The following is a 26,714-nucleotide window of genomic DNA, read 5'->3' as shown; positions in this document are numbered from 1 at the left end:
TTTTAGGGTGTGCAGGCCATACATGGGGCCAGGACACCACCAGCCACTTTGCACCACTTGAGCGGTCATGTAAGTACATAAACAAATGGCCATTGCTGCAATCAATCAACACTAGATATAGATGCTGGGCTTTATGCTTTGTCTGTCTGGTTTAGTTTGCTGAGGCAAGGCCTTATGGGGTTCTGACTAGATGCACTTGGTTGTGGAGTCAAGACTAGAATTGCACAGCCTCTTCTTCATCTCCTACATGTTAGTGTGAAAGGCAGAAGACTCCATACTTGACTAGATGCCAAAGACTGAATTTATGTTATATTCATATGTCAGAATTTTTTTTTCATTTTTCTCGATCATTTCAACATATTAGGTCTCTGGTAAACTCACTGGTCATTAAATAAACAAAACAGGACAGTGGGTGACTGGGCCACAGGTTGTAATTTGATGACCTGTTTTCTGTCCCCTAACATGCCATCCATGCTTTATGTATTTCTTCTCACATACCCACTAGACACTGCTATAATAATAAGCTAAGTTCCAGGGCTGTAGAATTTTCTCAATGTTATCTGCCTGCCCCAGTAGGAGATATACTGATGCAACTCCATAGGTCATATTCATCCCAGTGAGAATCTACAAACTACAGCTACTTGGTAAGATACTGCAGTGGGAAAAGGGTCCACATGGACATAAATGAGTCCACATATTTTCTTGACACCAGTATGTCTATGTTTAATATCAAGAAGAGATTTCTATTTGAGGAAAAACACAGACATGCACACAGACCTTAAATGTATAATCAGATGAGTTTTACAGGTGTACAAGGTCATGTATGTCCACACCACTCAAATTATGACAGAATATTCTATAATTCATAAAGCTTAATTGGACCCTCTTCTGGTCAGTTTCTTCCCACCCCACCCCACCCCTGAGAGAATTCACAACATTGGACAAGGGTCACCTATTGTCAGACATTCACTAGCTTTCTCTGTTCTAGAACTTGGTATGAGTGGACTCATATTGCATATACTTTTTTCCTGCCTGGTCTGGTGAAGGCTCAGCACAAGGATTGTGAAATTTATGCAGGTATTATGTGTTTCAGTGATTCACCATTATTGCTCAAGAGCACTTATTGTATGAATACAACACGGTCTCTTCAATCGTGTACTTGCAAATGGGCATTTGGGCTCTTTTCAAGCTGGGGCTATTAGGATTAGAGCTTCATTTAGCACTAATCTTTCTGTAGACATACTCACTTTTGATGAGGCAAATATATCCGTGTTGGGACTTCTGGATTACAGTGTAGGTTTATGATTAGCTTTATAAGAAATTGCCAGTTACTGAAGCAATAGGACTATCTAAAACTCCCGCTGTCCCTGTTTATGCATTCTAGGTGCCCCTTACCCTGGACAATATTTGGTGTGACTAGCTTTGATTATTTTAATTAAATTTATTTTCCTGTATAAGATGTCCCTTCACTATGACTTCATTTCATTTCTGATGATTGTTTTATATACTCAATATCCCCCAGCTATTTAACTTGTGTGGTTGCATGGTTCTGTGTGGATTGTGAATATAAATTCTTTGTAAGCTATGTAATTAGTATTTTTTCCCATACTATGGCTTGCTGTGGCATTTTCTGATTGATGGGCAAAGAAAACTAAGCAATCCTCTATCACTGAGGCTATCAGCTTTCCGGGCCATGGACTTAGATGATCACTGTATCCACTATTTCCTCTCCTTTCTCTTCCTTCCTTCCATCCTTTCTTCCTTCCCTCCTCTATTTTTTGTTTTATATACATTGGGTTTTTCTGAATGTATGTCTATGTGATGATGACCAATCGATTCCCTGGAACTGGAGTTACAAACAGAGTGATCTACCATGTGGGTGCTGGGAATTGAACCCAGCCAGTGCTCTTAAGCCATCTCTCCAGCCCCTATGTCCACTGTTTTGATGGAGCCAAACATAGTGTTTTTATAGGGGAAGACAAAATGGAATGAGAGGTTAGTGAAGAGATTTATTAGGATACGTATTAATAAACTAAATTTGGAAGATTTCTCTAGCTTCAAAACAATCCAACTCTTCCTTTTCTTTTAAGCAAATCTTTGCTGAGTACCTAAAGCATTGAGGATGGCCATCAAGTATTAAGATGGAGCTACAGGGATTTGCCATTGTCTATGTTAATAAAATGAGTAGAAAGAACCATGCTCTGGATCATTACAACCCCCGAGATACACTGGAGAGGCCTGGTAGACTGCAGTTGTGAGAGCTGCAGTTGTCACAGGAGCATGGGCTGCAGTTGTGAGAGCTGCAGTTGTCACAGGAGCATGGACAGTTGGAAACATTTGGTTTCTTAGGTCATCCCTCAGGCTAATGCTGACAAAATGGTAGCATTTAATCTCAGGTCCCACAGGCCCATAATGGTTGGAGTGCAAGCTACAAAAATACTTCTAGCAATCCTTTACTTAAACAAGTATTCCACTCATCAATTTTTGTTTGTTTGTTTGTTTTTGTTTTTTCCTGTGTAGCCCAAGCTGTGCCAGAACTCCCTCTGTAGACCAGGCTAGCCTAGAACTCACAGAGATCCTCCTGGCTCTGCCTCCTGGGTGCTGGGATTAAAGGTGTGTGCCACCACAGCCAGGCTCACTCATTAGCTTTTACAGATGGATGTTTAAGGGAGGAGAAATGACCTGAGGTATTCAATGATCAGGCTTAAGTTAGGCTCTTTTAAAGCATTCTGAATGCTCTGAATTAACTCCGGATTAGAATGAGTACAGTTTTCATGAAAGATTTTCCATGGATACCTTTCCCAAGCCCCATAAAAGTAGTGTTCTCACAAAAACACTCACAGATTATTGCCATTAAGGAATTGAAGTTCCCAATGTTGAAACACTCTCGAGCCACGTCGATGAAATATTCAATCATCCTTGCTCTGTGTTTCTTCTTCACGGGCTGGAAGCAAAAGAAAAATGAGCATGCAAGAAGCTACCCAGCACACCAGCCCAACAGATAGACAGTAAGCAGGAATAATCAATTTGAGAAAAAAAAATGCATTGTCTTACCATGCAGATTTCTGTAGCAACCAAGTAGCTTAGGCGATTGAACCATTCTACATAGGCTTCTAGATTTTTCGTTTTCTTCCGTTCACTATAGCAGGTCTACAGAGAAAGCCATGTAGACAGATGAGGTCTGTGAATACATGCTGATACACTCACAGAAGTACCCTTCCCTCTGAAGTACCCCTTCTTCCCTCCCAAGAAACTATGTTACTCTCGGGTGGCATATGCCCTCAGACCCTCAATTCCAAAGAAGCATTTGCTGGTGAGTTTTAACTGTCACTTGCCACAAGCTAGAATCACATGGGAAGACAGTCTTAGTGGGGAATTATCTAAATCAGGTTGGCCCGTGAGCAAATTTGTGAAAGACTGTCTTGATTGTTAATGGATGTAGAAAACTCCTGCCCACTGAGGGTGGCACTCATTTCCCCAGGCAGGGGTTGCTAAACAGTATGGGGGACGAAAGCTGGCCGGCAGCATAGAAAAGGAAGGGAGTAATTAAACAGGCCTGGATGTATTTTACTTCACTCTACTCCATTTTTTTTCTTTTGCCTTTAATGATAAAAGTTTATTTTTGATGAACATGTTGATGTACAATTTTTTTTTTTTTAGAGAAGGCAACGTATGAAAGCAAAAAATGTCACCCTCCCCTCATCCTAGGAATAAATAAGGGCATAAAACTTCTCCTTAAATGATGGCATGTTTTTCTCTGCTCTTGACTGTGTAGTGTGACTAGCTGCTTGGATTCCAACCTTGATTTCCTCTCAGTGGTGTTCTGGAATCTGGAAGTGTGAGCCAAATAAGTCCCTTCTCTCTAAGTTACTTATATCTGGATATGATATCACAGCAACAGAAATGTAACTAGGACAGGGGCCACATGCTCAGATATGATGCAAACACCAATTGCTACCAATGCAGCAAGGAGAGGCTGAGCACATGGGGCTAGAAACACCACCCTAACCTTAAGATGGGAGACAAAATGTTGGAGCATCATTTACCCAAAGATAAATGGAAATTTCACTCTCGTGAGTAGGATGAATGACACACTGTTCAAAAGCAGAAGTTAATCTTATCCTGGAGTTCAAGGCCATGCTTGAAGAGGTTCATTAACCTCTCTTTCCTTCCTTTCAGAAGACACAAACAAAGAAGTCTGCTAGCCTCCTACTGAAAAACAGACCCTTCACTTCCCAAATTGAGAGCAACTAGTCTAAGGCCGGAAACAGCTGTTGCCTCTTCTCCCCGAGGGACTTCATCAGTAGGTGAAGCAGCTACAGATAGCCTAACATTTCAAAATGCTTCTAGAGGTCACTCTAAAAGGGAGAAAACAAAATCATGCATGTGTTCATGAAATGTATAATGTATGTCCAGTACCATGTTCTTTATGTGTGCGCTTTGCCACCATGCTGTCACGAGGGACTCACAGCAAGGACCAAGCAGAGCTCTGCTGGGCAAGCTAGAAGTACATCCTGTCTCCCCTGCCGTCACTGCTCTACCACAGGCAGATCATTCTCTTTGATTTTCTTTCTGGCTTAACCTGCTAAAACCATTATGCTTTTATCATCTACCTTCATCACCACAAACACTTGTATCTTGCCAGGAAGGACTTATTAAATTCCCCAATAAGGAGGAAGTGATGGGGTAAGACTATTGTACAGGCACTTAGAGACCCAGCCAGAGAAAACTACAATGAATCACACACAGCAAATGAAAAACACAAAAACAAACAAGTTGATACGGATACCTTATCATTGTCCAAAGGGTCCTTCTGCACAAACGCCTGAACAAATTCTTCTGGACCGATGTAGTTGAGTCTCTCCTGAAATAAAAGCCAACAATATTAAAGAAAATGAGAAGAAACAGATGGTCACTTCCTCCCAATAGTTTTGGCAGCATCCCTAAGCATTAGCCCTAAATACTTTCTTCATCTTCAAGATGTGAAAGGAGGCAATGTCTCATAAGACAGTAGAAGAATGAACAGTTATAGGAAAATAATTAGAGGCAAAAGATAAAGGCCAACAAACCCTGCTTTTCCCTCTTGTTTAGTATGTGTTCATGAGTAACTTCCCAGGATATCAGAGACATCCATATCCAAATGCCCAAACAAAACATGTTTCAGCTGTTTTGTGGACTGTTTCCTTTTGAGTTATTCTGACCTCTATCAGCAAACACAGTCTCGTTGCCAAAGCAAACTAATCTGTGGCTGCCATGGGCAAAGGCGATAGGGCCTTACCAGCTCAATGTGAGTCAGCTGCTGGGCCAACGTGTAAGGGTCACTGCAGACTGTCATGATGTCCCGCTGTATGGACTGTGGCTTGGTCTTCAGAACTGTGAGCCGGTCTGTGGCTGTGGAACTGAGTTTTGCCAGGACTTCCTCATACTGGCTGAGGGCGGCAAGTTTTCGGATCAGACATTGCATCATCTGCTGGACATTCTTCCGGTATGTCTGCTAGGAAATAAATGAAGGATGACACTCCTGTTCTGCATATTGTTGTCCAACATTGTGCGACCTCAGACACACTGTCATCAAACCCTTTGAGTTCTATCAGCTTTAAGGAGATCCATACACAGCAAGTGTTTAAAAAACTACGTTTATTGGATTATTCTCTAAGGATGCTTTTGAAAATATAATTCAGGCTGAGCCTTGAAAACACCTCAGAAACATCAGACTGGTTACAGAGGGTTATACAGTGTAATGGATGCTACACACAAGGAAGTGTTCTCTAGTAAGATTATACCTGTTTACTTCTGTTAAACTAAACCTCATGGACCTCAAAGCAAATCCTCCTCCTCCCATGTTTTTATAGCCACCTGTGTGGTTTCTCCACTCCTATCATTTCCAGTCTCATTCTGCTTAGTGCATGAAGGTGTGTGACAAGAACGCACCATTACTTTCCACTCCCCCACCCATTCACCTTCCTGACATTCAGTTTTGTTTTCCGACCTACCCTTGATTCATGTCCATCCCACCCCCCCATTTCATGAATTAGTATCGATGTTCACAGCCACTCTATCACATGGCAGTTCTCACCACAATGCTACTATCAGATGCCACCTTGTTTATGACTTCATCATGCTAAGTTGATTTCAAAAGTATTTCCTGTATCACAGGTAAGAATCAACTTCTTGCCTTTTAAAACACTTGTTAAGGCAAGAAATGACTTCTTAGTCAATCCATCCATCATCCACCCATCCATCATCATCCACCCATCCATCCATCATCATCCATCCATCTATCCATCATCATCATCCATCCATCCATCCATCCATCCATCATCATCCATCCATCTATCCATCCATCCCTTCTCCCTCTTTCTATCCCTCTTTTGGGTATACTGACTTGATATGGTGTTGCTCTTATCTTCCTTTTCTGTCCACAAACTGCTAATAGCAACTATCATTCTAGGTAAATTATGATGTTCCTATTAGCAGGAGGAATGCAGGCTGACTCAATGCCAACTGGGCACTTAGGCTGACAGTCCCAGTGAGTCTACAGATGCAGCAGGTCTGTGCTTATGCCTCACTGCCTTTTTTAAAGGTACTCAGTGCCATCTGCCAAGACTAGCAATTTGAATATTGTAAATCTAAAAAGTATAAAAATTAACTTTTTTCTCATTTGGCTTAGAGTATGTTTAACACACATAGCTGTTGACAGTAAGAAAATTACATATCTGAATACTGCTAATTCTCAAGTCAGCAGGGGTTAAAACCAACCACTGGCTTCTAAATCTTTTTTTCCTCTCTACCTGGCAATGACAGTCAAACAATCTCTTAAATATGCCTATTACATAACCTTTGTTTTTCTCCACACTCACAGAGTAAGCAGAGCACGAGGACCAGGAGTTCAAAGTCAACCTCAGCTCTGTAGTGTGTTTGGGACTAGCCTGAGATACTTAAGAACCACTCCCTACCCCACTAAATCTACCCCACCCAAAACCACCTTTAAATAGCCTTTCTCCCATCTAGGAATAATGTTACTGTTGGTAACGTGTCTTCCTTTGGTACCCAAACCAGTCATGGCTAAGTAATGTGCTACTTCATCTGCGCCCCAACCTCACATTCCTTAGAAACGCTGAGATGCGGTAAAACTCACTTGTGTTTACTTCAGTCTTCTGTACCTAATGTCCTTACAAATGCCCACATGCTACGTCTTAAAACTATGCAAATAGTTCCCAACATATTACTCTTCATGTACCATCCAGAGTAGAAAACACATTATAAGGTTACATTTTTATAGTCATTAAAGCCTATTTGCAAGAGTAACCAACAACTGTCATAACTAAATATGAAGAACAGTATGGTGTAGCTAAGAGACATATGGGTCCAAACATTTCTAAACAAAACTAAATTTTCTAAGTCCACAATTTCTATGGGTGTATATAGCCATATATAGATACATACATGCCAAGGATGCATTCTGGGAGGATACACACAAAACTAACACCACTTGGTGATGTTCAGAGTAGGATTGGTATTTTTACTTTGATTGCTACACTACTTGATTTATAAAGTGAAAGTCCATCCACTGGTATTTCTCGGATACCATATGTATGAGGCATGTGTAGAAAAATTCTTTTTCACTTGGAAAAGCAAAAACTCATCTTTAAAATGTCCACTATTTTACATATTGAATGAGTTATTTCTACATCTTACACCTCACGTCTTCCTTCTCAGGGTCCCTAACCCAAGAGACTTTGGTAGTAATGGCCACTTTTCTTCAGGTCATCACCTGGAGGCCCCAGCAGAGTAGCGGTGCACAAAACAAAGGGCTGAGTAGCGACAGCCTGCAGCCTGGGTCCCACATGGAGGATGCTGACTGAGCATGAGTGAGGACAATCTGGATAGCGCAGTGAGCGTGCACCTCAGGTGATTCTGACAGGCAGCAATGGGTAAGAAACAGAGCTCGCTTCAAGTCTATCAGGTGAAAGATTTGTATTCCCCACTACAAAGTATTATTTTCAGGAAGGGGTGAAGGAATTGTCACTAATCACTTGTGAGCAAAAGCAATAGCAAGACATAATGCAAGAAAGTACACCATGGGGTATATTGGAACTGGTGTGTGGAGAGAGAAAGATGGAGAGAGGGGGCACTGTGACCCTTTTCCAAGTCTCCTGCTTTCGTCTGATTCCATTTGAGAAACCGGGTTCTATGTAGTTAAGCATGCTTCCTCACTGAGTCATGCACTGCTAAATATGTACTTATTCTTTTTTATAACTTCAGTTGCCAGAGACAGTAATTACCTGGCAAATAAAGACAGAAGTTCTTATTATAGAGACCAGCCCCTTAAGGAAGAGAAAATTGCATTCTATCCACTCCAGTCATTTGTCATGTAATTCAATCATTAGTTTCATTTCATGTTTCTTCCAGGCAAGTCCTAATAAACCACTTTATTTGGGGCAAATCCCCCAGGGGAGAAGCATATTAAACCAAATTATGTGGAACTGTCCTAGCAGATTCTGAAGAACCAGACTAAATCATATACAGGGCACACCTGGGTTCACCCGGTGCCAAAAACACTTCCCTGCAGTCAGAGGCAAGAAGCAACAGGCCCCAGTTCAAACCCAGGCTTCTTCCACTGGGAGGGATAAGCTTCCCCGTATTCTCATAATTGACTTCCTAATTCATCTGTTCATTTCTTCTCTCATTCATTCATTCATTCATTCATCTGTTCAAATGCTATGAGAACCAACGACATGCCAGGCATTCAGATGGGAGTTCAAGATGCCAGAGAGAGCAAAGTGGGCATAACCTAAAGTCCAGCGGAGCGACCAACAATTAAGTACAGATCCCACAGTCCTATGAAACAAAAGGCACAGAAGCCAAGAATTGGGGGGTTTAGGGGACTGTGACTAGAGTTGTGGAAGGTCTCTCTGAGATGAGAGATTTAACATGATAGGAAGGAAACTGCCAAGATAATAAATGCAGCGGGAGCCTCTTCTGCATTAACTCAAGGCCGTTAGTGTCATGATTTATGGTGATAGGAAAGGAGCTAGGAATTTAGTGGGTGAGCCAGAGCACACTCAACTCAAGCAACTATGATGTGTGGACCCAATTCCTAAATTCTGGATAGAAGCAGACAAAAAAAAAAAAAAAAAAAAAAAAAAAAAAGCTTCCTGTGAAGCCCTGGCCAGTCAAGGCAGACACGTACCCAACCAAGTTCAACATATTCCTAAGTAAATTTTTCTTCCCTAGTAACACTTTCTCATGCCCTGTCATCTTCAAAGCCAGCTGACCTCCCATGGTGTGCAAGGGATAGGTTATTAACCCAAGGCTGTCTGACCCTTTCACCCAGTTCCTGAAGGCTTGACCTTTTTTATAAAGAACAGATCTTTTTATAAACTAGCAAACAAATAGAATGGATCACCATCTTTGATTTCCATGATAGGAAAGACCAAAAGCCATCAACATGGCATTTTCAAATAACTTTAAAACTCAAGTGTTCCTATTGGGAAGAAACAGGTTATGGTTTCTAATTTCTACCTCTAAAAAAGCAACAGTCAACAATTAGCCAGCAGTATCAACAGCTCTGTATAATTGAACTGAACTGAAAAACTGAAAAATTGATCATGACTCAGGTCCTCGCCTTCAAACAAGAAACAGCTCCAGGATGCCACTCCTTCTTTGATCAGTTTGTCACAAACCAACGCCGCTGAGCCAACACTGAGCCTGCCAAGCAGCCAGTGGCAGTCACCCATGATAGAAAGCACATAGCAAGGCTACAGTGGTGGACTTCCATCTTTGTGGGAGTTCCTTCACGGAGGAAGAAGCTAAGACAGGCAAATGGACAAGAAGACTGTATACTCTCAACAGCAGGGAGTTCCACCTGATGTCACAAAGCCACAGGGAAAGCGCTAACTCCTGAGTTGAAAGCCACCCAAAACAGCTAAGGGCAGAGCTCTTATGAGCTGCGTGCTTAATTTCACTGATCTCAGCTTAGGAAAATGGCAGTATGAATATTTGCATTAATCAGGACAGATGTCTCGAGCTCTTGCCTCTGTAGCACAGAGCTGAGAGAACCCTTCTCCAGTGAGCTGTCATGGAGGGAGGGACAGTGTGTCAATGGGCAGGACACCCCTGCACTGCCAGGTACTTCAGCTACCTTTCTCTAGGTGACAGTGCAACATGGTGCCAAACTTGTTCCCAAACGCTTATCTGCCACAGGGAAACTACAAACATGTCCTAGTCCAGCAAGCCTCAACACACAAAGTTAGCCCTCCAGGCCTGCTTCAGATAACTTCGAATCTGTTGAAGCTGGTTAGCGACTGCTATCAAAGGCTCAGTTGACAGAAGTGATATTTACAGAGGATGACCTAAGAGACCTGCTTTAAATCTCCACTTGTTCTAAGTGCCAGCCTTGAATCAAGTTCCAGTACCAGAGTACTTGTACCACTCCCAAGTCCAGACATCCCAGCCCCAAGAATTACCTTTGTTAAGTATACAGCCCTGTCCACTGTAAACTCTGTAAAAGAGCAAGCTAAGCCTCCGATGCAAAATCCCTCCTAAGAAGGTTTGTCTTCTGTTGTGTTTGTTGTATTCATCATCGCACTGCCTTATGTATGCCAGGCAAACGTTCTACTAGCCCCAAGTGTCTAAGTTTTTCATTTAATGCCTGGAACCACTAGCATGTTTTATAACTTCCCCTGAAAATTATGTAACCAACTATATTTCCCTTTTATCTATAATGGAACAATCACAGCAGTCCTTTCCTGCTGCTCTAGCTCTCAACACTGGCTTATGTGCTTTCCCCTTCACCGTCTGGACTGTCTATTTTTACTTATGAGTTATTAATGTGCTATTTAGTTATATCTACTATAAGTGAAGGCAGAATTAATATGTGAACTAGGCCACACCTTTGTAGAAGGCAGACTGAAGCCAAATGAAATAAAGATGCACCCGGCATCGTGAATGAACATGAACACAGCCAGAAATAACAACATAAAACTCCAGATCACACTCACTGGAAGTGGGATGGAATAATCCTCCCCCATGTGACACACCAAAAAGGCTAATCTATGCTATGTAAAGGGCTGTCCGAAGGCAAAATAGGAAGGCAGCACTGAGTTCTGGGGCAATTCAGTCCGGCTTCCCAGCCAACTCCATCTGGAAACTCCACTGGCTTTACTAAATTCCCGTGACCAACCTCCTCGCCGCTGGCCATCCTGTGCGCCAGGTCTTTCAGGTTCCTCATCATCCTCTCATCCCGGAAGTCATAAGGAAATGTTTCCGTCCACTCCGTGAGGAGTTGAAGAATTTTAGGTGTAATTTTTCTCATCTGGTTCTAGGGAGAAAAAGAAATCTAAGTCAGAGATATCCACCACCATGGTCTGCATTAAATAAGCAACCAAATAACTGTGTCACCAAATAACTGGATTACTGACTAACTTCTGGTGGTGCACATTCTCTGCGTAGAAGCAGGAGCTACAACCACCTCAATATTAATGCCAGGCACAGTTAACAATGGCAGGATGGAGGGGTCCTCTGCTACTGCTCACTGCTCTTTGGTTTATTTCACTTTATTTTTCAGTGCCAGGGATCTATCCTAGGGCCTTACACATAGAAAGCAACCATTCCATCACTGAATAACTCCTACAGGCCTGTACCACAGTCCTTACACTCCCCCAATGCCATTCGCATGGCCACTTTGCCACTTAAGCACGTCAGCCTGGAGCTAGGTTCCCTTATGGAAACCATCATCAGCTAGCAGACCTTAAATTGAAATGTCACATTACCTTGTCACTATCCCCTTCACTCAGCCGCTGATGCTCAACACACAAGTGGCAGACTTTGGCCATTAGTTCGTAAGGATGCATGAATAACCGAGAACTTAGCAGGAAGGTGAATATGTATGTTCTCTGCAGCAAGAGAAAGGAAGTCATCATGGTTACACTCTCTCTGAATCTGTACCATCCCTGCATGTCATAATCTTCCTATACATCCAAGTTAAGAGGCTGGGGCTTCTGGTAAATGCCTGCTAGTGAAACAACATAAGATAATTCTCCTCCCTCACCACCTTATCTCTCCCCTTAAAACATACTAAAATGTAACAGAATAAAGTCTACTCCTGAAATGATCCAGAGGACATTTTCTTATCTGTGTGTCATTAGGGAGCCAGGACATATTCATTTCCCAGTGTAATCAAGAAGAATGGAATTCAGGCCAGAGAAGCAAGACTGGCTTAAATATGTTGCCCACATTGAATAATGCTATGTGTCCACACATACTAAAAACAAAACGAAATATCTAAGAAACAAAAACCCACCCACCCACCCATCCTACCCACATTCAGACAAGAGTTGTCCAGTGTGCTCTGTATAGCGTACCCAGTGTTTGTGTCACAACAACTGAAGGCTGACTTTTAGCTGACTTACCGCTTGCTCAAGGCTAAGCAGTTCGGTGAAGCACAATTAACACTATATACTTTCTGTAACCACATTGTCTCCCAAGAAGCCAGTAACAAGGCAGTGTTTATTTGTTCTAACAGTTTCGGGCTCTCAGTGAAAAGAGGAATTCCATGGGTTGTTTGCTTCCCCCAGCCCTCCTTAGGCACCTTCAGTGGTTCATAAACACTTACAGTACTGAACAAGGGGTTCCTTTTACTTTTGATAGCAAGATTTCCCTGTGTGGGAACATACCTGAAAAGGCTACGTACTGAATCACACAGAGATAACTCGGTAAGGAGCATGATGGCGAACTACCGTTAGCAAACACGTGCTCTCCTTTGCACAACAAGGTTATTATTGCATTTATAAAAACTAATAAATGTGTTCTCTAGGTATTTCTATGAACTCGCCATCAATAAACAGCTGCCCACTAAATTCAACCTTCTTGTCCTTCTGAATTCGGCTCAATAGACCCAAGAGGGGAGGGGAACTCACTTGGCTCAGAAAGGAAACCTGGTTTGGCTGCTGATACTAAGAGGAATCAACGAGTGGTGTTGAGTTTCCATTGTCTCCCCTCTCACCTCTGGGAACAAGGAAGACTAAGATAATATACAGCGCCTTTCCCAGGCTTGAAAGTGCCATTTGTACAAATGTAGGCTCTCAAGGGAAAGCAAAAGTGAAGCCAACACCAACCGATGGATGTCCAATCTACAAATCGCTGCATCTTTGTGTAACTTATCTCTCTCGTGTACTTTCGCTCCTTACATTAATGTCATATGATAGGAGCGCCAGTACTCTCTCTAATTGCATTTTCGTTTATGGAACAAGATGTAGGCAAGGATCAAGTCTACAGATACCTCTTCATTTAGGCTGCCTAAAATGTGGTGGACAACCCAAAAGGAATCAGATGTGGTAACTTGGCCACAATCTGACCCATCCCCAGGCTCAGTTTTGGTCTCAGAACTTTCAATCATTACTATATAATTTCTCCTTGGAAAAAATTCTTGGCAACCAAGGCAACTCCACAGCAAGGACAGTATCCCTGCATAGCACACTACAATTGCTAATCCATACCAAAAAATGGGTTCCAGAAGAACACCGATACCTACATCTGGATAGTATTCCACGTTGGGTACTAAGTGCTGGATAAGTGCCTCCAGAGATCCAGAAAGGAGGTTGTTGTCATGGTAACACAAGCCTCCACAGCTGTCCTCTGAAGACTGGTAGAGGTTTCGGTTGTAACCACTGCTGTCAAACATTGCTGAAAAGGGAGGTGTCTGTGGCATACTTTCCTAAAAAAAAAAAAATAAAAGAGAGAGACAGAGAGAACATAGTCATCAGTGACATGTGACATGAAAAGTAAGATTTCATCAGTTATTCTTACAAAAGCGAAAGATGGACAACTTAAGAAAATAGCTGTGACACACTGTCAGAACCAGGAAGAGCCAAACAGCTCTGAGTTCTCATGTACATATGCATCCAATCAAATACTACAAAATGCTTAGATCCAGTCTGGACTGTAATCCGCATGGTGTCATTTCCACATGCACTGCACTGATTTACAGTCACTTGTGAACAGGTGTAGAGGAACCTGGTTCCAGGTATTTAACCTCATTTAGTCAAGGATTTTTCAAATCAAGACATCACTAGGATGAATTAGACAAGACTTAAGGAAACTCTGACAGGCACTGGACATTCGGAAGAGCACCAAAGCTGAAGTTGAAAAGATTGGAATTTGCAAGAGACCCAAAATTAAGTGCATAGTCTTTGCCTGTGTGAGCCTGGCATGTGTATTTATGTTTGTGCTCCCCAGCATGCTATTTGACCTTTGCTCCTCTCATCAAATCTCGGGCTTGGGACGCTGTGTGTGTACCGTGTGCAAAGCCTCTAGCTCAGCCAACAGCTAGGCTGAGAAGGCACTTGAAATTTAGAAACAAGGAGTGCTGCCTCATCCTAGGTAAGTTGCTCTTGCCCATCTGTGTGTTCTGTCACTCAAAGAGTCCCTGTCAGGAGGTGCTCAGTGCAGACCAGAGGCCATTAGGTTATTATTTGAACTCCTGGGGACCTAGTGCAGAGTCCTGAGAGCAGACTCAGATTTCCGGCTGAGTGTCTGGACAATGGGTAGCAAGGACTTGTGGAGTCTGCTGTTTCTGAGCTGAGGGAAAGCCAAACGCAATGCCCAGGACAGACGGGGAGTAAACACCATACACTATGCCAGGACTGACAGGAAATAAACACCGTACACTATGCCCAGGACTGACAGGGAGTGGCTGTGGAGGTTGCAAGAGGATACAACCTGGTCTAATCCTTCTTTTCAAGATGCTGAAAGGTATTTGCCTCTAAATGAAGGGGTTGATCTCAGCCCTCCTGCAGCATCTGTCCCACCTATCAGGAAGGGATGCTGCGGGTGGGGCTAAGAGCCTCATAACCAGGTGGTGTGCATGGCTCTGGTAGGAGGTGCCCAGGAATAGGGTGTCAGAACAACGAATCAATGCCAAGGTGGTAAGTGAAAACAACATTTAGGAAGAAAGTATCAAGAAAGATATAGAGATATAGAAGTTCTGGAAATGGCAGTTCACGCCTTTGATCTCATCACTCTGGAGGCAGAGGCAGGCAGATCTCCGTGAGTTCAATGCTAGCTTGGTCTACACAGTGAGTTCCAGAACACCCAGGGCTATGTAGAGAGACCTCATCCCAAAAAAAAAAAAAGAAAGGTACAGAGGAAAAATAGCTTCATGTTGGGACCTCTATCCAACCAAAAACCAGTGCAGAGAGAGAATTTCTAAAAGTTCCAAAAAAGAAGAAAACAGCTAGAAATGGGAAGGGAGTTTTCCTTGGGAACTACTCCACTGGGATTTTCAGTGCCTGGCCCCAAGGATATCAGTGTTGAGCCTCAGTTACATGGGACATGGTCATAACACACAAATGTCACAGACTAGGCTGTCAAGTCACTAGTGGATGGTTACATAATCAGAACAACCACTCAGATAATGAGACATGACACACAGAAGTAGGAGATAAATTAAAAGCAAAACAAACAAACAATGGTATATGGTATAAATAGAAGTAAATTTCTTCCCTTTTCAAATTGCCACTTTTCATTATATAATTCAGGTGTGATTCACATGTTAGAAATCAGTTGGTTCCCAATGAGACAAACAGAGGAGCAACCCTTGTTCTCAGAAGCTGGGAACAACCTAACACTCAGAGGCCAGGACCTGAATGCTAGGCTCTCACCTGAGCTACTTCTCACAGCCCCAGAGGAACCCTGTCCCGGAGATGGGAAGATTCTCTACCCAGAAGCATGAATTTTCCTTGACATCACTACTCACTTGTCACTGAACTCAATCTACTCAAGTGTCTTGGGAAATGGTTGGCCAGGACTTAAGAACTCAAAAAATAAATGAATAAATAAAATGATAAACATCCAAAAGGGCCAGCCACAGAAACTATTTCAAGAGGTAGAAACTAGATTTCATTTCAAACTATAATTGATTAGAAATAATAGGTCAAGAGGACCAAGGATGGGCCTGGAAGATGGGGGCAGGGTGGAGGGTGTGGCACTGGAACTCAGTGATAAAGTTTGTCCTGTGTGATTAGGACTGACTGTTAGAGGCCATATAACAAGAGCCATCTGCCCTCATGGTCAGATCCAAACTCCTCTTTCTATAAATCTGGGAGGTAACTGGGGTGGCCAGGCTAACATAGCACAGCCATGTGACTTCAGTACAAAGTGGGTCTCTGAGGAATCTTGCACAACCCAGAGCCTGGGACCTGCTAGCAGTAAACAGCTTGCTGGACAGTCACAGGTTGTCCCTGTTCCCTTTCAAGGGTTCATCCCCAAAACTATAAGTATTTGTCACTCTTATCTACTCTCCTATAAAGTGGATAAGCATTTGGATTCTACCCCCACTCTCTGTCCCCCAAATTCAGACTCAGTACTGGAGAGATGACAGCAAAGAACTCACTGTTCACTTCATAGCAATCACATGGGGCTCACAATAGCCTCTAACTCCAGTTGAGGGAACCCCAAAACCTACTTCTGGCTTCTGAAGACTCCTGCATGCATGTGCTGCCCTCATGCAGGCTGTCTCTTTCTCGATCACACTTGTGCACGCACACACACACACACACACACACACACACACACACACACACACATACACTCAAAATAAGTCAAACTTATCGAAATAACACATGATAGCTGGCAAAGTCTTTAGAAACCTATTTGTCCCACATCCCAGGTACATTTCACACCTGTCACTTTCAGTTTTGCTCACCTCAACGCAAACCCTAAATGACACACACACACACACATTCATCTGTCTGCTTGGCAAAGTTCTTAGAACATTATTTTTAGAGTGTGGCAAAGCGTTTGGGGATCATATCAACTCTCTCTGATCACAATGCCCCCTGAAGGCTCCTCAAGAAAATACTAGTAGAGATGGCAACCTAACTGAGGTAAGTTATTACACCTATCAGTTGAAGCAAAGAGTGTTGTACTGGCAGTTATTTGCCTTCAATCTGATCCAAAGACTCGTTGCTAACACAGCAAGAGTCAACTGCTGAGACCCAGTCATGACAAGAGACCTACAGGCAATGGACACATGTCTTGCTTGCCTTGTGTTCAGAACTTCTGCCATGTACAAGTCCTATGCTCTTCATAGATTGCCCCTCTTCTCACTATGGTCTCTCAGATGCTGGAAAAGTCTTCTACAATCCACAGGCTTCATTTCCTGACCTCCCCATTAAGTTGTCTCTCTGGAGACCCACAGTGTTCTGGGCTCTGAGAACCCCACTGGCTTCTCTTGCTCTGCTTTCCTGACTACAGGTGCCTTTTTGGATTACCATCTGGTAATTCTTCTTTACATCCATTTGTGGTAGACATACTCTTTTGTTCGTCTTTTTTCATCTTGGATTACAAAGAGATGGGTATGGGAGGACTTCAGGACTAGATCTCTAGATCCCAGGTATAAATTTTATTATATTACATTGAAAATAGTGTTTGAATTTCTAATATTTAACCATAAGATGAAAATCCAAACATTTTGCCTCAAATCATACGCTATAAGAATGGTATATTTTACATGTTCTGCATAGATTCTTATTACTAATTAACTAATATTAAAACCATGAGTTGCTTTTATTAAAAAAAAGATCACACTGTCAACGGTAGTAGTTAAGCTACTGACTTCAATACTCAACACACAGTTCCATCTAGACAGAAAGTTCTAGTATGTGGTGAAGAAAGCACACTCTCTTTACAACTGGGAGGCATGGGGACCAGAATAAAGAGGTTCTGTTGACAGCTGGTTAAGTAGTATACGAAATAACAGCATTGTACAGTAGATGGCTCAATCTGTACCCAGGGCTCAGTGAAATACAGAGATATTTTCTTGTATTTACTTACAGATTATCAGCAAAGGAAAATTTTAATGAGCCAAACGACAATAGGAAGGTCATGGGACATAGTGTCCATCACTCATTCTAGTCACTCTCTAGCTAGCAGCCAATCCAGGAGTTTTCTGAAAGTCTAACTGCCTAGTGCCCATGTGGTAGATAAAGTACAGAATGTACTGTTTGGAAACTTAATTTTAAATACTTAAGGAGATAGGGCACAGTAGTTTGGTTCCTCTCAAGCATTCCCTGCCCTGTGACCCACAACTATAGTTAGAGTTTGTTCAACAGCCCCCACATTCCACATGGAGATCTTTCACAATACTAGGTTCTGCAAATGAAAAGTGATGCGCAGAAGATGAAATAAGATTGTAAATTGTTAAGAAAATAAACTCAAAATCCAATGCACTAGACACAAGAATCAGAGACTTACTGACCCCCAGGCTCCACTTATCTCCAGGAACCACTTGCTGATGACTCCTCAAGGGAGACCCGGGCAAGCAGCTGCTCTTACCCTCTGACTCCCATCCATCTTTCCACCTCACTGTAGTTGTGATGCCTTCACTGTACAGTCCTCATGACTAATTAATAGGTCCTGGCACGAGGGTCTGTGTGGTTTCAATTTACTCCTTCCCATACTTTCCAAAGTAAAGCCAGTCCCTCCACTGTCCACCCTTTTTCTCTTATGCAAAATTTGTCCTGTCCAGTACAACAAGTGGGGACCTGCTAACCAAACACCTTGTTTAGGAAACGAACTGTTTCAGAATCAGAGTATATGATGGCAGTCATTTAAATCCTGGCTTGATTTATACCTAATAAACATAAAAAGAGTTAACTTCCTTGAGTTATGTATGAGACCCATGAAAAACCTGTTGACTGTTCAAATCACTACTTAACACGCATTGCAGACTGAAAAATGATTCTCACCTTGGAGAGTTTCATTTCTAAGTTGGCTGCTTGAAATTCAAGGTATATTTGAGTCAGCACAGATCTTTTTAAAGGAATTTCATACCTCTGCCACTATACCCACATAAATACACTGACATGTCTGCATATACATTACTGAAGCTCCTGTCCAATATAGGGTGCTGGCCTAGCACAGAACCTAGATGTCTGTGTCTACTCCAAAGTAAGAAGTAGGGTGGATCCACAGACAGCCTTCCTCCAGGACATTCAGGACTAGCTATTTATAAAGCGTGTGTGTGTGTGTGTGTGTGTGTGTGTGTGTGTGTGTGTGTGTGTGTGTTTGTGTAGTACCAATTCAACTGACTTAAAGACAACACAAGAATGACAGATCTCTTTTGTTTGTTTTGTTTTTCAAGACAGGGTTTCTCTGTGTAATAGTCCTGGCTGTCCTGAAACTCACTCTGTAGACCAGGCTGACCTGGAACTCACAGAGATCCGCCTACCTCTGCCTCCCAAGTGCTAGTATTAAAGGTGTGCACCACCAACCCTGCCAAGAACAACAGGTCTTAAAGTTCCTGAAATAGGCTCCCTGCCCCCAATGGGGCATCAGTCTGGGTAGAAGGCATAGTAGGAAAGCAGGAAATAAATTTTTATTTAATAAAACAATAAAGAAAAAATACCTGTTCAGACACCAAAATTACCCCCACAGGTTATAAATTATGCTGGAAAATTTTCCAAATGGAACAAGACACACCCATTCCAAGCAGAGAAAATGAATATTCCCTCTTAAAATTGACTTGGGAAAGTGAAGTCAGTTGACAGATATCTTACAGGGACTGCTAATTTGGGCACAAACATAGATCATGTTCTTCAAAGATCCTGAAGAAGTTCAGCCTGACATTGATCCCGAGGCAAGGGAACAGGCTGCTGGTGATTTACAGGATGAATATGGCTCTGAAAGGCATGCCTAATGGCTTCAGACCAACCAAAGCTCCAGATGAAAAGCTGCCTTTCCCTCAACAGCAGATTGTGTCTGAATCAGCGACTGCTTCTGCAGGTTATTTATGATGAAGCAGGTGCACTGGGGAGGAGGTGGTTTCAGGTGATAATTCAAACTGGGAAAGAGGTTGGGGTATGGATGGGTGTAACACCACATCAAAAGCCACCCCTTCCTCTGGGGCCGACGCTCTGTCAACCTTTACTTGAACAGTGGTAAGTCTCCTTCAGTTTCAAAAGGAGACAGAAATGTGCAGGTCAGAGAAAAACACTTCCCACTCTGTGTCACAATGGGGCGCAGTGTTTATAAACCCAATGGCTCTACCCTGACTACAGTGTTTTAGCATCAGTTTAAATACTAGACAAGTGTCCCAATTTATAAAAAAGAATGAAAGAAAGAAAAAACGTAATGACGAGTAGGCAAAGTTCTCCTTATCTCAGCTGAACCTTGAAAAGGTGTTGGTTGAGTGGGACAAGCTTTTCTTTAGAACCTGGAATTTGACCTTTCTCAACTCCCGTCGAGACTGCAAAGGAACTTTGCCCTTTAGGATATGCACAACAGACAACTCTTTCTTTTCTCAGTTGATGCTACAGACACAGGGTAAAAGTTCCTAAACGTACTCCTAGATGATGCCCTAGACTGACTGCTGCCTTTACGTGACACAAGACTCGGGAACACAGAGTCACTGAAGGCTCAGCTGACTGTGGGTCTGAGCCCAGGTAAAATGCAAAGGTCAACCTCTGGCGATATCTGAAGCATGGCTGGCTCTAAGCTTGGCAACGGCAAAGGTGATTATCTTCTCATTTCTTCCATCAGATGGAGAAGCCCTTTTAGCAGAGAAAGACCTCAGAGAGCATCTGTGAAACCTGAGATGCTATACCTCCACCAACCTTCTTTAGAAAGGAGACATTGTGTCCAGAAGGTACACGGCTGAAAAAAAGACTAGAAAGCTGAGACTGTACCCAGAATACACGTAAGCAATTCCACAATGTGCAGCTTTTAGAACACTCAAGTACTCCTAACCACCGAGCCATCTCTCCAGCTCTATGGGCAGCTTTTAGAATTGAATCCTAATGCTCAGTAGGCTTCCTAGTTAAGGGAGAAAAAAGATCACTTATTTACTTTTTTTTTTACTAATGTGTACATGGCTGTGGTACCTGAAGAGGCCAGAAGAGGGCATCAGATCCCCTGGAACTGGAGTTAAGGTGTCTGTGAGCCAATGTGGGTGCTGGGGACAGAACCTATATTCCCTCTGCAAAGGATCAGTGATGGTTCCTGATTTTAGTTGTTATATGCCCCCCATTCACAAGCCAATTTACATTTTGCTTCATCAGCTCTTATGCATGTTAGCAAAGCACAAAATGAGATTTTGGTACATGGCAACTCTGAAATGGAGTGTCACTGAAACGTGTACGTGTGCGTGCCTGCATGCATGTGTGCGTAGGAAAAGAAGCCAGGCCATGTTGACATTCTTCTTTTAAAAGCCTTTATCATCTACAGCATCCTTGCAGTTCTCAATCTTAGCAGTAGGTGGCGCCTAGATCCCTGTCTTTCATAGAGAAAAGGCTTTCCAGCACTAACAGCTGGTGCTGGTTTAGAAAAACAGCTACAGTACTCGGGGAAATATGAGGAACTTAGCATATTATTGAACTCAAGGAAGGGGCACTGCCATGCTATACAAGTAAGGCATAAACTAGCTGACAGTGCCCAACAGCTCTATTTCCTGATGTCTCAGATGTCCATCTGTGATGAGAATCAGTTATCCCATAGTCTTAGAACAATAAAACTCATCCCCCAGATCATCATTACTTAATCAAGTGTTGCCACAAGGGCTGGACCCTGAAAGATTCACCTCTTCATTGTCTGATTGCCACCACTGGCCCAGTAACTGAGGGGCATTTCGCACTGGCTAGTGCTGGACAGTGGCTTGGTGGCCACAGTTTTGCACAGTATGTGTAAGCCCTGGGTTTCATCCCCAGCCCAAGACAGGGGAACAGAAACAGGGGGGAAGAGAGGGGGGGGGAGGGAGAGAGAGAGCTGAGAAACCCATAATTTTGTTCAACTTTAACATATTTCTGTTTAAAAATCTACACATGGCTAGAAGCTGTCCTATTAAACAGCACAGCCATACTGAGCTTATAAAAGATATATGATAGATCTGAAGCTACAACATGAACTATTACAGGGAGATAACTTTTATTAAAATATTTTACTTTTCTGTGTACAATTCATTTCAATAGGGAAATGGCTTGAAACTTAGTAAAGGCATTTGTAAAAAGCCAAGATTGTTTTTCTTTGTATTTTATTATATAAGATGGTGACTGAGCTCATTTAAATTTTTGACTGTAAGTTGTTGGAAAACTAGTTTTCCTCCTTCAATTCTTGTCTTTTAGACAAAGTGCAAAAGGCTAATGGTCTATAAAGTACTTTTCTTTTTACAGGACTATATTTTTTGTGTCAAAATTTCACTGCAGGGTTCCCTAACACAATTTAACTCAACTGGATTATTTCTGGGTATATATTTACCTTAAGAGAAAAATAAATAAATACATAAACCTATGAAAACTGATCAGTAAAAGAGAAATTGGCATTCAGTTAACAAGAATGATGACTTAATAAGCCAATAAAAATTTTCTGGCCCTTTATTGATAATTAGTCACAAAAAAAGAAGAAAAAAAGGAAAAGGCAATTCAAGAAAATGCTAAAATTCTACTAAATTCATCAAACAGTGAATGTTCCTCATCACTTTTCATTCCCATGTGCTCAGAAAACACCTGCACGTCTAACAGGCTGCCTTCATCCTGGACTGCCCACTCTAATAGGGATGGATGAAGGACACTGCAACAAAATATAGCAGCTGCGACAGACACAAAGGCACCATAAGCCATCTCCTCTGGCTTCTTATATCCACCCCACAGATATTACAGCAGCATAAAGAAGGTGTGAGTCTTGTTAGGGCTCCCCATCTGCCCAAACCCAAGTCTTCTCATCTCCAGGGCAGAGACCTGCTAAGCTACAACTGTCATTTTAGAATAAGCAATGCCCGTACAGGTCTAATTTGTGTAGGTTTAACTGATGAGCTAATAAAAAGATAGGACAACTGTATATAGTTCGTTATATAGTTCTAGAAAAATGAAAGGAGTGGAGACAGATAATACTTAAATTCAATTACTAAAATCCTCAGACCCTCAATATTACAATTAGCCAATTTTAAGAATTCACAAAATCTTCTTAAAACTGCCTTGTTTTCTAATTGTTTGCACCCTCAGAATTATGATTCCCTTCAACCCTTACTTGGGATTCCTGATTCTCCCAAGCATGGCCTAGAAGCTTTCTTTCCCTATCTCCTTTCCAAGTGTTCTCCTTGGAGGTTATCCAGATTACAAGTTCAATTCTTCTAGGTAGCCTTTGGAGACTGAACATGCTGCCCCCATGGTTTTCTGTACTATACTGGGCACCCCACCTAGTCTGCATAGGTTCCCTTAGCCCACATCTTCCTCTCTGTATTCTTACCCATTCTCTTTCCTTTAGAAGAGTGGTATATAACTGATTCAATTTGGCCTATCGTACCTATTAAATGGCGAGGTTAATGTTGGATTATAAAAATGAGATGCTAGTAACAGTACAAGGAATATTATGACAAACAATGAACACTTAGCAAAATTTAGTTATATATACTTACAATAGATTAGATTAGATGCTAAGGTTAGGAAGAAGACAAGGCAGATACATTCTGTTCATTCTCTTTTCCACCAGGCCATGCACAAAGTGTGGTAGCACAGACATATGGCTACAGAGCAAAGCAAAAATAAATTCTAAGAATTGAACATGCCCCAAGTCCAAGGCCAGTATTCTTAGTAGCCAGAAGGGCTGGCACCTCTAGGAAAACAAAGGATTGACTGACAGACACAGGGTGAGGTTATCTATCATACTTGCCAGCAAATCTGCTCGAAAGGGATAAGGCAGCCAGCACTGTTTGTGAACGCTGACTTCTGTCAAAGAGTGCCTGGGACCTCGGTGACTCAAACACTGCTCCCTGACTCAAATAAAACCGTCATTAATGAATAATAGTATTTAACTGGCTGCCATTTTTCTTCTATACATCAACAACCCAAAAGAAAAAAAAATTTACTCCTTTAAAAAAAAAAAAAACAACTCAATTCTCCCTATGCTCTGAATGTCACATTACCAGTTATTTCCTCACAGATCTTCAAATCAACTACATGCTATCTTGTTTTGTTTTGTTTTGTTTTAAGCTCCTTGTTTAATCTTCTTTGCATAGGCTGTGCACACTGGTCACAACTATGCTCAGATTAAGGCAGGTCAACACCATCATCGCATACCACGTCCCAGCTACTGTGCTCACAAGGGAAGAAAAATTATTCACCCATCGAAGTCTGACTGGGCCAGACATCAGCCATATCCCATCCCTAGAATCTTTCCCCTTTATCCTCCCGGTGAGACACCATCAGGGCTAAATATAGATCTACGCACACCAGCAGTTCCTGACCATTGTCACATGGCGCTGCTGACGAAGGACTCCTAGGAGACGCGCTCACCCAAACATACATACACAAGTATGCGTGCTATTTATTCATATGCACCAGACCCCGCGAATTCATCTGCAAAGTGGTACATTTACATTCACAAGAGAAAACTGCAACCTAGGTGCTGTTCTGGCGCTATTTACCACACAGTTCCACCCCCATCTCCCTGCACTGTCATAGGACTTAGCTACAGTGCTTTGCCTGAACTGCATCAATTTTGATGGGGTAAGGTGGAAAGCAATAGTCAAATCACACACACACACACACACACACACACAGAGAGAGAGAGAGAGAGAGAGAGAGAGAGAGAGAGAGAGAGAGAGAGAGAGAGAGAGGCACACACACCTCTGTTTCCCACTTGCCCTTTTCTCTTGTACAGCCCAGAAGTTGTTCTCTGGGCTTTCCAATAAAAAGGAGCCTCTCTCACGCTGTCAGCCCACGAAGCTTCCAGGTAACCCAAGCCATATTAGTATCACCCGTACTGATGTCCGAAAGCAACTCATCTGGGTCCAAAAGGAAAACCAAACAAAACAAAAATAAAAACCAGGCTACTTGTTCAAGTTTGCATAAGAACCAGGGGAGCACAAGACTTCTGTTTCCCTGTCTGTTCCCTAAGACTCAGACCTTAGATTATAAGGAATCCGCAACAAAATGAACAACAGCCGATACACTCACACATACCCCAAGAAACTAGCCAGAAAGTATATGAGAACAACCTAGGTGTGCACAGGACGGTTAGAAGGAAAGCAAAAAGGATGGATGCGACTCCAATTCAGACAAACCCTCAAGATCTAACAAGATCTCCAAACAGAAGGCCTGTCTGGGCACTGGGGCGAGACGGAGCACTGGGTCTACGGATCCCCGGGTCCCGCGCTCAGCCCCGCACCTGTTGGGACCATGGCAGTCCACGGCACAAGCAAGCGCGGGAACTCCTTGGTCCCCGGCTCCGTAGGCGCTCGATAGCTGGGAACCTCGAGCCACGCCGGGGCGCACTAGGCAGCTGGCTCGGTCCTGGAGCAGCCAGCATCCACGCTGCCCCGGGGCTCGGAGCAGCTCGCTCCCTCCATCCCGCCGCGGGGAACCCTCTCCCCTGGAGCACCTACCGGCACACGGCCCCGGGCCTCCACCTCCTGCCTTCTGTACCGCGGCGCCCCTAAAGGCGAGCTCAGGACCAGGAAGCAGCGAACGCAGGAAGAAAGGAAAAAACCCGCCGATCCAGTCGGGGTCCTTGTTTATACTGAAACTCCAGCCGGAGCCGTGCACACCCCCTAGCTCCTGAGTGCCCGCCTCCCACCGGCCTGGCCACACCCATCCGCGCTGGCCACGCCCCGCCTCGCTGGCCAATCCTGGCGCCGCTCTCCGCCCACACCGCCCTGCAGCGGGCGCTTGGGGACTTGCCGGGACCCCGCGGTTTGGGACTCCCGTGACGACGCTGTGGCCGTGCCCGCCCACGCCGCGGAGGCTGGCTGGCTTGCTGGCGCAGCGGGACTCAGCAGCCTGGGCTGGGCTCACTCCGGCGAGCGTTTCCTCCTTCGTGCGGCTGCCCGCGGCTGTTTGTGCAGTCATGTGTCCCCGAGTGTGTATTCATTTGCCTGTGTGCTCTGCCTGTAAATACCGGCTCGACTCGTTGTACAGTATCTATTATCATAATTATGAACTGAAGGTTACTGTCCGTGTAAGTTTTGGAGGAGATCCGGGAGGAACCACCAAGAACTTGCTGAGAGCTAGGATTGTACAAACCCTGGGGCGCACACCGGTGGCCTCCTCCACCTGCTGGTCCGGGACCTCTGAGCTTAGTGGCTACTGGAGGGCAAATGCTAAGGAAACTGCCACTCACTAGAGATGCAAAATTACATGTGTTTGAACTTTCGCGAAGGAAAGGATTCTACTCTAATAAGCGAGGCTAGTCTTTGGTGAAGGTTGTGTTATCATTGTAACCATATACTTAAAACTGCCACTGGATACCCGAATATCTGTTTGGCGGGGATGGGGGGGAATAAAAAGTCAAAAACTTCCTTTGTATGCATAATAGAAACATAAGGGAAGAAGTGGGAAAGAGACCATTGTGTGTGTGGGGGGGGTATGATCTGGAGATTTATCAGCCTGTGACCTTGGGTAAGAAAAAAGGGCTTTGTGAGCTTCAGTTCATACATGAACACTGTTGGACCAGCAACCTATGGGGCTGTAATTGACATTACTAAGATGGAGGAACACTTTGTCCTTGCTTAAGGTCCCTCCCTCTCTCCTTCCTAGGGTGGAAGGAGTCACCTTGACCTAAAGTTCATCAGCTGTTCCTTCACTGGAGAATCATTAGCAGAGTCCCTGTCACTCATACCTCCTAGTACTTCTCTATCCTATGCTCTCCCTCTATATGTGGATGTCCCTGCAACAGCAACTTATTCTCAAAAATCTGAGCCTTTTGCTTAACTCTGCTGTTTCTGC

At 43.2% G+C, this 26,714-nt stretch overlaps 1 protein-coding gene across 3 annotated transcripts in view; it reads right to left on the bottom strand.

Moving 5' to 3' along the window:
* Rasgef1b (RasGEF domain family member 1B) overlaps window positions 1-26,714 on the bottom strand; it is a 154,157-nt gene that overhangs the window by 11,604 nt on the left and 115,839 nt on the right. Inside the window, exons 1-8 of one of the 3 annotated variants that reach the window (XM_051198637.1) lie at window positions 25,376-25,542; window positions 13,535-13,717; window positions 11,775-11,897; window positions 11,186-11,323; window positions 5,279-5,494; window positions 4,790-4,864; window positions 3,055-3,150; window positions 2,842-2,944 (exon numbers count right to left, since the gene is read on the bottom strand). In XM_051198637.1, the coding sequence (XP_051054594.1) occupies window positions 2,842-2,944; window positions 3,055-3,150; window positions 4,790-4,864; window positions 5,279-5,494; window positions 11,186-11,323; window positions 11,775-11,897; window positions 13,535-13,711 (928 nt within the window). In that variant the 5' untranslated portion in view covers window positions 13,712-13,717; window positions 25,376-25,542. Of the gene's footprint in view, window positions 1-2,841; window positions 2,945-3,054; window positions 3,151-4,789; window positions 4,865-5,278; window positions 5,495-11,185; window positions 11,324-11,774; window positions 11,898-13,534; window positions 13,718-25,375; window positions 25,543-26,714 lie in introns of those variants that run through there. The other 2 variants (XM_051198639.1, XM_051198638.1) reach the window with 2 other exon arrangements.

The sequence above is a fragment of the Phodopus roborovskii genome, unplaced genomic scaffold, assembly GCF_943737965.1.
Source record: "Phodopus roborovskii unplaced genomic scaffold, PHOROB, whole genome shotgun sequence".
NCBI lineage: Eukaryota > Metazoa > Chordata > Mammalia > Rodentia > Cricetidae > Phodopus > Phodopus roborovskii.
The sequence above is the reverse complement of the archived record's forward strand: the minus strand, read 5'-3'. Positions and strand labels throughout refer to the sequence as shown.